This window comes from Frankliniella occidentalis, unplaced genomic scaffold, assembly GCF_000697945.3.
Source record: "Frankliniella occidentalis isolate FOCC.00 unplaced genomic scaffold, Focc_3.1 Scaffold6, whole genome shotgun sequence".
In the NCBI taxonomy this organism is placed as follows: Eukaryota; Metazoa; Arthropoda; class Insecta; order Thysanoptera; family Thripidae; genus Frankliniella; species Frankliniella occidentalis.
This window is the reverse complement of record NW_026267136.1, coordinates 3,059,365-3,070,395: the sequence shown is the minus strand read 5'-3', so window position 1 is coordinate 3,070,395 and position 11,031 is coordinate 3,059,365. Positions and strand designations below refer to the sequence as shown.

The following is an 11,031-nucleotide window of genomic DNA, read 5'->3' as shown; positions in this document are numbered from 1 at the left end:
GCCCCGCCCCGCCCCGCCTCACCACACCCTTCCTTGCCCTGCCGCGGCTCCAGCCATACCATGCTGCTCCAGGAGGCAGTCTCCAGCGGGCACCGGTTAGCTTGGCTAGACCAGCCGGCAGCGAAGCCTGCATAGCACGGGTGGCAGAGGGGGGTGGGGGGTCATATAGCTCCATGAAGGCGTGCAACCTGGCTAAGGCACCTGGGCCGCGTTCCACATGGACCTTTTCTGCGGAATAGCGGGAGGAAGCGGGAGTACTTCGCTGACGGCAGATTAGTCAGGCTCCAGCGCGGTTTACTTTGGGTGAGCATGTATGTGCTGCTGCAATCGGTGCCAACGCCAACAGGCGGTCTCTCCTCTTGGATTTCCACCGGATGAAAATAAGAGTGCAGTACTGGGGGGGGGGGGGCGTTGTTCCCTCTCCCTTCTCCGCCCCTCTCCCCGACTCGCTTTTGGTCATGTCCTCCCCCCTCCCCACGGAGTCCATGTTGCCTGAGCTCATGCAGAGAGCAGGACACAGGCAATCATAGTCCTATCAGGCCCAGAGGCGCACTCAACGCGGCCAATCTGAACTAATACGTGTCATCAGTGGCAAAGATGATCCCTTCACGTCCACGACGACTGGTCGATAATGCAGCCCTTTCCTGTCATGTGACGTTCATCTCGGGTGCCTTTCCCGCCGAGCGGCGCGCGCGCAGCCTCCAGGTAAAGCCTCCAGGAGGACTTCCCTTATTCCCCGCGGCCGCGAGAAGTCCCCCCGTCCCATGTCTCACGTCCCCGATCTCGATAGTCGCGCGCGACGGACATCGCGGCCAGCCAAGCTGATCGAGACACTTTGGCACTTCCCTCTCGCGACGAGAGGAGTCTGTTGACGACCAGTGCAACATCACGTCTAGCCTGCTGCAGCTTTCCACCTGCGGTGGCAGTACAGGCTTACATCGCTGATCTGCCGTTCTTTTTTCACTTTTCTATAACTTTAGAAGCCGTTTCGTGCAATGACTCCCCACCTTCCATGTCTTTGCATACCAGGGACAAGGCTGCTTCAGGTGCAATCTCAGTATGGATGGACTCCATGGCTTACAGGAGACGCCTGCACTGTGGTGTTGGCGGACAAACAGGTATTTTTTTTTTTTTGTTCACGAGCTCGACACTTCATCGCTTTCTCGTCGCCCCCTCCCCCTCCTCTCCCCGCCCTACGCCCTTCCCCAACCTTCCTTTCCGTTGCGTCACAGAACACTACTTCTCTCAATGTGAGGCGGAGATGCGTTCAGGTGTTGCTCGCCGCTGATGTCCTGTCTCGCTCGGCCGTTGCATAACCCAGCCCAACCCAGCCCCAGCCTGCTGGTCGGCCGGAACTATTTCCCACCCCCTCCCCCCTTACCCTCCGAATATGTTCCGTAGGATTTAGGCGTCCCAGCCTAGTGCGCATGGTTCTGGATGTCGGAACCCCTCTGGACCAGGGCGCGTCTGCGAGAGCGAAGAAAGGGAAGGACAATTAGTGAGAGTGGAAGGATGAGAAATTGATCCGACAGCGGGGAGCAAGACAGAATAACACAATTTCTATCTTTCTTTTTATCCTCTATGAAAGAACGAGGCATGTAAACTCGGTCTTAGAATCGTAATAAAATCCGGGAACCCTCCTTTTTCGTCAATGAAAATCTGAGTATTCAACGCCCCTCAAATCGATCGGTTTGAAACTGGCGCTGCTGCTGACAGCCAGATTAGATGTTGATTTTATCAATTTATTAATTTCTCCTTACATAAATCACAAAGACTAAAAGAAAACATTGCGTTAAAATTCTAAATTTGATAATAAAAGTAATTCAAATTTCAGTTTTGCTTAGATAAAAATAAAGAAATACAAGTTCGTTTTGTGTTTTCATGTTGGTAAAGCTGTACATCAGACATCAACACCAACAACGTACACACAACACAAAGTGGAAACAGTTTTTCAAAAAAAATGGCAAACCTAGAATGCCCTCTCGGTTTTAAAGGTGATTCTATGATGAATTTAAGGTTTTCCTAACGTTTAATTGGTTTTTGTATCCTGGATTTTTTTTGTTAGTGTTGTATTCAGCTCTTGTACGAAGTACCACGTTTCAGAATAGGTTATGTCTTCGTTTAGAGCCAATTTTGACTTTAGATATATATCTGTTTGGTCGTATTTTGTTTTACTCCCAGCAAGCAATTAGCCAATTTTGATTGTGAATCCTTAATGAAAACTACATTTTATTATCACAATCATTGCTCCTTGGTCCCAATAGTTTCTTTCTGTAATGTTTACGATTATTGCTCTTCAAGTAATATGTCTTTTTTTTCTTTTCAGTTCTTGGGTTGAAATTCAAACCTGAAAGTTCAGCTCAACACATGGTCTTTATAAAGCAACATGCAGTACGGGAAAAATGTCCAGAGAAGCCTTCTGATCGCACACTCTTCATGCTCAATGTGCCCCCATATTGTACTGAGGTAATTTTGTAATTTTGTCATTGGTTGGTTATTTGCAATAACTTTGCAGTTTGTCTGATAGTCCCTTGTTTTTCCAACTGACGCAGAAATCATTGAGCTATGCATGGCGTGATTGTGGAGCAGTCCAGTCAGTCTACTTCCACTCTAGACCTAATGCAGGTATTCCTCCTGTCAATGAGTCTCAGTTTTTTCCAAGTGTGGAAGAAGTGAAGGTAGGAATTTCGTACTTAATAAATACTGTTATTAGTGTTTATGTCTCAAGTTATTAATGTTGGTTTTTACTTCTACGTATCTAGGGATTCAAAGTAGCCTATGTTGTTTTTGAAAAGACTGAAGGTTTACAAAGAGCCTTAAAATGGAATCAAGACCAGCCCCTTACTATTTCATCTTCAGAAGCACCTGTTTCCTGCGGTGTGAGAAGTAAGTTAACTTTTAATTGGTTGGATTTGCACATCACATGAAACTGATTCTAATTACCGTACCATCTTTTGCAGAGTGGTGTGAGGAATATAATTCTAAAATACCAAATGTAAAAGAAATGCAAGAAGACATTGACAAGTATATGGCAGTGTATGACAAGAAGGTACTACAGCAAATAGCCAAGGATAAAGAAGCAGGAGAGGAAGATGAAGATGGCTGGGTGACAGTGACAAAACGGTTTGATCATTACTTCAAAGATTTGTACATTGGTTAAGATGTTGAACCTGAACCTTTTACTAATTGAAGTGATTGTTTGATAGGGGTCGTAATCCTGGCTTTACCCGGTCTGAAAATTCAAACAAACGGATACGTGCTCAAGAAGACAAGAAAAGATCCAAAAAGCAGTTAATAAATTTCTATTCTTTCCAAGTTAGAGAGGCAAAAATGAAAAGTGAGTACTTGATTATACTTTATGTTAAGTTACAGATACAGAATCAAAATATGTCCATATTGGAGACTAATATATACATTTTAAACTTGTAGATTTGATGACTTTGCGACAGAAATTTGAAGAAGACAAGAAAAGGATTCAGGTGCTAAAACAAGTCAGAAAATTTAAACCATTCTAAAATTTGTAGAGGCTCAATAAATTGTATACATATTTAATTACCATACTAGATAACACCCACTGTTCTTTGCAAATGACCACACAAAAAAAATTGTCAGTTGATGAATATATTTTTTTATACAGTTAATTATTCACAATAGTTAGTTAATGTAAGTCTAGGAACAATGTTCATAGATTGTAATTCTTGGAACAACAACTTACAAGCATAAGGAATATTGATTGTGGATACTGAGGCTGAGCTTTGACAACTGTGGCACCAGCCTGAATATGCTAGTAGACCGCAAATGTTACACACATCAACCTGGAAAGCATCACTTGAAACCATCAATCTTTCCACAAGCATCATACTGGCACCATAACCGATCAAACAATCTCTTTCCATCTCTCCAAGTCGTAAACCTCCCTCGCGACTTCGTCCCTCAGTAGGTTGTCGTGTAAGCACTGCTCTTGGTCCCCTGGAGCGTGCATGCATTTTATCTTGAACCATGTGTTTCAATTTTTGATAGTAAACCTGAAGAAAGAAATTCAGAAATGAAAATTGACACATATAAAATTATGCTGTATTTAATAATTTTCAGTAAAAATGAATCACTCCAATCAGAACTAATACTAACCGGACCAGAATATATGTATGCTTGAAGTGGTTCTCCTGTTATTCCTGAGTAGAAAAAGTCTTTGCCTTGGTAGTTGAATCCATGTTTGACCAATTCTTCACATACATCCTTTACTTTAGATCCGCCAAAAGCTAAGGACAATTTCGTTTATCAATAACTTTCAATATTTACGTTAATGTAAGACAAAATATTTATCCAGTTTTACCTGTTCCATAATGGAATTTTCCTTCCATCAATCCTGCTTTTCCAGCAAGTAATTCAATTAGTTTGCCAACTGTCATACGAGAAGGAAAACCATGGGGGTTCATAATCATATCGGGGCATATCCCTTTATCATTGAAGGGCATATCTTCCTGTTCCACAATTAGACCTATTACGCAGAAAATTTATTGTTTACAAGACTTGAGATAAAAGCATACAAGAAACAAAGGGCACATAAATAACAATACCCAAGTAAACATGATGAAAATCTATAACTGACCTGTAACACCTTTCTGACCATGACGACTACTGAACTTATCACCTATTTCAGGCCTTCTAGTTTGTCTCAACAGGAGCTTAATCAAAAAGGACTCTTCAGTGTTAGAAGATACCATAACTTTTTCAATATAAGATGGTACAGTTCCTTTGTAAGATACAGGGACATCCCGATACTCAGGCTGAACTGGTTCTTTGGGTCTACTTGCACTTACTGTAGGCATAGACTTGTTAACTAGTGTCTGCATGTGACGATACATGACAAAGAAATTTTTAATGAAAGAATATCTAATGTAATTACATTATACATCATACACATTTGACATTACCTGTCTATCTTGAACCATCTCTCCTGGAGCAGCTATGCCATCAACATCCAAAATATCATGTCTCCAAATTGGCTTTTTTGTGTCTGCATCAACTAATGGGCCCAAAATTCTATCAAAGGTTTGATTTGCATATCGCTTCATAGTACACTTTGAATTACGATAAACTAAACATCTGCCATAGCCTGAAAAAAAAAAAATTATCTTCAAAAATCTGACAGTATGGTAAAACAATTCATATGTTTAAGGTTAACTTAAGTATAACAGACCTCTGTCAATAGATGCCTTGTTCAAGATCAGTGCATCTTCAATATCATATCCTGAATAACTCATTACAGCAACTGTTGCATTTTGACCAGCAGGTAATTTATCAAAATTTGTTAGCTCTATTGTTCTTGATTTTACCATTGGGGCTTGTGGATAGACCAAATTGTACAACAAAGTATCTATTCTGTTACGCTGATTGTATCCAATTGTTCCTACAAAAAACATAACAATACAATAAGAGTAGAAGAAGACAGAGCCATAATTTCTAGAACCGAACAAAAATCGCATTTTCCAAATAAATATAAAATAGCTTACCCATAGCTTGTTTACCCATGGCACACTGATAAGTATTTCGTGGACTTTGATTATGATGAGGGTAGGGAACTAATCCTGCACAAACTCCTAAAAGTGTGAAGGCCTCAATTTCAAGATGAGTGGTTACATTTAATTCAATTTGATCTTCAGTCAAAGCAATATAACTGTCATTTTCTTCATTTACATCCAAATACTCAATGAGACCTAGAAGTACAAGATGTGGTTATACAGTATTCCATCAACCTCAAAAATACAATAATTATAATGACTGTAAGAAAATCAAATGTACCATCATTAAGAAAATCTTCAAAATTTCTCAAGCCTTGAACTAATTCATCTATGTGGCGTTGGTGGACTAATGGTCGACCATTCTCAACAATTATATAAGGTCGACATAATCTACCACCATCAGAACTGATATACACACAAGAATGTTGGTGTTGAGGATAGATAGATATGAAGCCACTTATGTAACCGCCTCTTCTCATCATACGGAAAACCCGGACAAGTCTGACATAGTCTCTACACACACCAAGAATATTACCTAAAAAAAATTACATTATCTTTAAAATGTTAGTATTTTACTACGAAAAAAGATTTTCAAGTATTATTGTACGGATACCAACCATTCAAGAAAACCATGTAAACCTGTGGACCATTGATTTCATCCCCTCCAAGGAGACTTACATCTTCCACTCCCACATTATATGCTAGACGAACAATTGGCCCCTCTTCTACTTCGGTTGTAATGTGCGTCATTAGAGCTAAGTTCTTAACCAAACCACACGCCTCACCTTCAGGAGTGTCTGATGGACACAACATGCCCCACTGACTCGGCTGTAATGATCTTGGGCCTGACACTTTACGGGATTTTTCAAACTGAGAATTAACTCTAGTCATCATACCAAGAGCAGATATGTATGAGAGCCTTGATAACACTTGAGTGACACCTTGACGTTCCATCTTGAATCTCTTTATGGTCCAATTGCCAGTTGAGATGGCATGGGCTAATCCATTGGCAATCTGATCCTGTCTCATGTGAAGAACTATGTCAAACTGAGCGGCTTTAATTTTGGGGATATTTTTGTCAGCAATAGTCTTCAACTCAAAGTTAAAGCGCTTGAACAAATCCTCAAACATAAGTGAGAGCAATGAACCAGCAAGCTCCAATCTTTTATTGCCATAATAGTCTCGATCATCAACGAGCTTGGAATTTTTTTGTGCTTGTATAACTCTTCTGATCATTAGGGCCATATATGTGGCTTTTAATTTGAAATTGAAGCTTTTCACCTATATCAATAAGGACTTTGTATGAGTGGTAGATAATTGGTTAAAACAAAACTTAATAAGAAACAAAAGATTTGAAGACTCACTGGAACATGAGCTAATATGGTTGTAGCAAGAAGTTCTCTGACTTCATCCATAGGGGATTTAGCCTTAGAAGCAGCACTGAAAAAGCGCTTTTGTCGGAGTTTTGCACCAAGGAACCTAGATCAAAATTTTATTGATTATTAGATTAGAATATTGGGAAAAAAATGGCAATCATTAAAAAAACTAATTCTGAAACAAACTTAAGTGCTTGAAGCTGAGTAAAAATATTGTTTTTCAGACATTCTTCCAATGATGGGGCAAAGCGTTCCAAGACTTCTTCTTCAGTTCCAATCATTTGAACAATTTCTTGATCACTTACCATACCCATAGCTTTAAACACAATGACAATAGGCAAATCCTAAAAAATAATGCAAACAATTATTAAAAAACGTACAAAAGCTGTACAATATTGCTAATTTCATGTTGAGAAATACTTACATCTTGAAAGGTGTTGTGTTTCATGTAGTACTTGCCATTTTTGGCAATAATATTTGTGCGAGACTTCTTATCGTGAGTTGAACTTGTTACCTGACACTGGATACCACCTTTTCTGTCATCTTCAACAATCATACGATTACGAGATAACTGCTCTTGAATCAAAATAACCTGTTGAAAATTTGAATGACTTAATTAACACTTTCTTTAAGATTGTCACTAACTAATATCAAGATTATTTGATTGAAATACATTCGCAATACATCTTAACTAGACAACTAACCCTTTCTTGACCGCGAACTACAAAATAACCACCAGGGTCATGGGGACATTCATTCATTTTCGCTAATTCATGTTCAGATTTTCCAGTTAAAACACAATGAGAACTCCGTAACATAATTGGCATTCTGAAAAGAAATATCAGAGGATTACATAAGTGTAAGTAGCTGAAACAACAAGTACAATAGAAAATTGCTTACCTTCCAATTATTACATCTTTTTTGACAACTCGTTGGGTACCTCTAGTGTATTCAACATCAACTATAATAGGAGCAGAGTAATTCAAATCTCGGAGACGACACTCATGAGGTGTAGTGAACTTGATAGTGTCAAAGCCTTCCTCCACATTTGGCTTGCCAACATAGACATTGGTGTATCTGAATGAACAAGGACAATTTTTTATTAGGAAGATTGAAATAAACAAAACAAGAAAAAACAGCTGGCAGGAAAAAGTTTTCAGGGTAATGGCAAGGCATACTTGAGGTAAAATGTTGGACTGACATCACTGAGAACTTTTTCATTAGCTTGAACAATCTTTTTGATGTCTACATTGACAAAGTAATTGAAGGAGTCAACATGTTGTTTAACAAGTCCTTTCACTTTCAAAAATGACGGAACCAGCTTCCATTTATCCTGAAAAGACAATTGTGTAAAGGGATATTCAAATCACTGACAGCTGAGGAAAACAACTACATAAAGCAGACCAATTAAGATTGTGGCCTGAAGCAAGAGATTCATAACCTCGGATATCACAACAAGACAAGTACTTACTTCAACTGGTTTGATGGGTTCCCCCAATTTCCTCGCATCATATTCCTCATAGACATCTGCCCTTCCCCTGTTCGTCAACTTCCCCATGTTGTCATCACATTCACGTATTACGACGAAGAAATACAAGTAAATAAATCACACATGTTCTACACGTTTGGAACAGTTCAGACGAGCCGGGTCAACATGAATGAACCGAGGTATCGAGTGTCAATCGATTCAATGTTGACCAACCTAATGCCACTTCCACACCCAGAATTTTGAAATAGAACATTGTTACCAGTTGTTTAATTCTAAAGATGACATTTGATTAGGAAACATATAATAAACTTCTTTCATAAAGTTGATGTAAATATGATTACAAGACAAGATTTATTTCTGAAAAAATATTGCAAATATTTTTCTGTGACTCAAGAGCCCTCTCTCGGCAGATCTTTGCATCATGTGTTGTTGTCGTCGCCATATTGTGGCTATGGCGATTGCTGCTGTGTTGTTGTTTTCATTTCACTAGAAATTTGAATCGTATTTTAAACTGGAAAGAAAGTTAGTGTGATCTTGCGGAAGAAAGGAGTTGAATGTGTAAAATATAACTTTAGCCTTTTTGGTTAATACCACAACTTAAACAAACGCTATGGTTGAAGTCAAACCTATTGACGTTTGTTGTAGTAGTCAGGATCCGGTGAGTACTTTGAAATATAACAAATGGAGATCAGAAAATTCTCCTTTAACATCTCCTGTGCACCGCTTTTAACACGGAGATACCTCATATTCTATTGCAATCATCAAAACCACTTCTGGCTCTCGTTGTTGTATTGCATTGAGTTCATTTAGTCCCTGCAGTAGAAAGTGTCATGATACAGTTTCTCCAGATTTAGTCAAAACAACTATTAGCGATTCTCATATCTTTTCCCATCTTTTAATGACCTTCGATCATCTTCTTATGAAAATGGAGATTACTTTGCAGTTGTTACTAATTCAGTATGTTTCTGTTCTAGGCTTTCCCAGCTCTGAATCTCGTCAGAGGTGCCTCGAAACCTAGTGATGAGAGAAAACAATGGTTGTGCTCCGCACCCGATGAAAAATTTGCCTATGTTACTTTGACTTACGAAAAACCTTTTGTTATTAGTAGTTTAGAAATAAAAAATAATGGTTCCGCCTATGTGCAAGTGGAAGGTGGCTCTTCGGCGGAACCTGGTAATTATAAGGTATGTCCATTGCTTGCTCAGCAAAAATCTTACAGTTATCACTTGCTGTCAATGTTGAGATAAACATTTTTTTTTTTATAATTTTTCAGGTACTCTGGAAAACTCTTAATCTTATGACACCTACTGAATCAAGATTTGGAATGGAGACTGAAGGAATATACCTTTTCCTTCCTCAAGATCTGGCAACTGCAGACAAAGATAAAATGTGGGATGTATTAAAAATTACATGTTCTCAGCCCTTTAACAAATTGCAAAAGTATGGTTTGTCCCATATCATAGCAAGAAGTGCTCTTCCTGTGAAGGTGGAAATCCCTAGTTCACCCTCTCCCTGTGTTGGTGATCTTCCTTGTAAGTCAATATTTTCTAATTTTTTAATGCTCATGCTTTTAAAAAATGATGCAAAATATCCATCTGTTATTATATTTATCTATCTTGCTCTTTTATATTTTTTGCAGTACCTGGTTTGAAACAAGAACCAGTTGATGAAGGAAGGAGTATTGCAGAAGCAAATAAGCAGCAGGAGAAAACTGTCGAAAATCAAAACCAAATGAGTAGTGAAGTCTCCTCAAGTGGTTGTTCAGAGACAAGTACTCTCACTTCCCCAGTCAAACAAGAGAATCCTTCTAATAGTGATACTTACTTCTCTTCCCCGGGAAGATCTGAACCATCTTCTTCTTCAGTACAGCAACATGACTTGCAGTCTCCACCAGTAAAATGTGAAGACCCACCTCCAGTCATTGCTGATTCACAGATTCCACAAACAGATTCTGCAGAAGAAGAGTTGCTAGCAGGTCACAGTTCACCCCTAAAGAGAAGAATTTCAGAAACAGATTCCAATTCAGATGGCAGTTCTGATGATATTCAAATTATCAAAAGACCAGCACCTAGCAATATTGCATATAAGCCATTCAATAAATTACTAGAAGGTGTTAAAATTGTTATTAGTGGATTCCAAAATCCTCACCGAGCAGACATAAGAACTCGTGCCTTGCAGTTGGGAGCACAATATTCTCCTACCTGGACGGATAGCTGCACACATCTAGTGTGAGTTTAAATATTTTGTTCCTTTTTTTTGCTGTTCAGTGCAGATCTTCTATATTTAATTGTTGTTATTTTTGTTGCAGGTGTGCATTTTTGTATACTCCTAAGTATCGTCAAGCAGCACTAGATAATGCACTAATTGTTACTCGTGAGTGGGTTGATCAGTGCTTCCTACAAAGAAAAAGGCTTCCATGGAGAAGGTACTATTTTGAGATCAATTACTGGGCTTGCCTCTTTTCGTGGTCACTCTTAAGCATTTGGAATATTTTTCAGATTTGCCTTAAATCCGTCTGAGAGGTGTGATGATGGAAGTGGTGTTGAAATTTGGGAGCTTGTTCCTAATCCGACCAGAGCTGGTTCTCATAGTGATATTGGATCTACTACATCTACTACATCTCCAGCCAGCAGTTCAAGGTATT

At 39.1% G+C, this 11,031-nt stretch overlaps 3 protein-coding genes across 3 annotated transcripts in view; 2 read left to right on the top strand and 1 right to left on the bottom strand.

The window, feature by feature from the left end:
- Nucleotides 1-1,868: 1,868 nt before the first annotated feature.
- LOC113210016 (ribosomal RNA-processing protein 7 homolog A) lies at nucleotides 1,869-3,552 on the top strand. Its single transcript, XM_026427814.2, has 7 exons — nucleotides 1,869-1,994; nucleotides 2,327-2,466; nucleotides 2,553-2,678; nucleotides 2,763-2,886; nucleotides 2,961-3,123; nucleotides 3,207-3,337; nucleotides 3,430-3,552. The coding sequence occupies exons 1-7, from the start codon at nucleotides 1,961-1,963 to the stop codon at nucleotides 3,513-3,515; spliced, it is 804 nt and encodes a 267-aa protein (XP_026283599.1). The 5' UTR covers nucleotides 1,869-1,960; the 3' UTR covers nucleotides 3,516-3,552.
- Nucleotides 3,553-3,605: 53 nt separating this feature from the next.
- LOC113210015 (DNA-directed RNA polymerase III subunit RPC2) lies at nucleotides 3,606-8,564 on the bottom strand. Its single transcript, XM_026427813.2, has 16 exons — nucleotides 8,370-8,564; nucleotides 8,077-8,231; nucleotides 7,799-7,975; nucleotides 7,603-7,726; nucleotides 7,323-7,490; nucleotides 7,085-7,242; nucleotides 6,887-7,001; nucleotides 6,140-6,803; nucleotides 5,803-6,057; nucleotides 5,514-5,717; nucleotides 5,201-5,410; nucleotides 4,935-5,116; nucleotides 4,610-4,847; nucleotides 4,334-4,498; nucleotides 4,129-4,259; nucleotides 3,606-4,025 (listed from the first exon to the last, which is right to left on the bottom strand). The coding sequence occupies exons 1-16, from the start codon at nucleotides 8,454-8,456 to the stop codon at nucleotides 3,642-3,644; spliced, it is 3,417 nt and encodes a 1,138-aa protein (XP_026283598.1). The 5' UTR covers nucleotides 8,457-8,564; the 3' UTR covers nucleotides 3,606-3,641.
- Nucleotides 8,565-8,804: 240 nt separating this feature from the next.
- The window catches only part of LOC113210012 (DNA repair protein XRCC1), a gene marked incomplete in the record, with an annotated part of 12,806 nt that continues 10,579 nt past the window's right edge, over nucleotides 8,805-11,031 (top strand). The window contains 6 exon segments of the mRNA XM_052271463.1: nucleotides 8,805-9,045; nucleotides 9,362-9,571; nucleotides 9,661-9,919; nucleotides 10,027-10,615; nucleotides 10,696-10,812; nucleotides 10,886-11,026. Coding sequence (XP_052127423.1) covers nucleotides 8,998-9,045; nucleotides 9,362-9,571; nucleotides 9,661-9,919; nucleotides 10,027-10,615; nucleotides 10,696-10,812; nucleotides 10,886-11,026 — 1,364 coding nt within the window.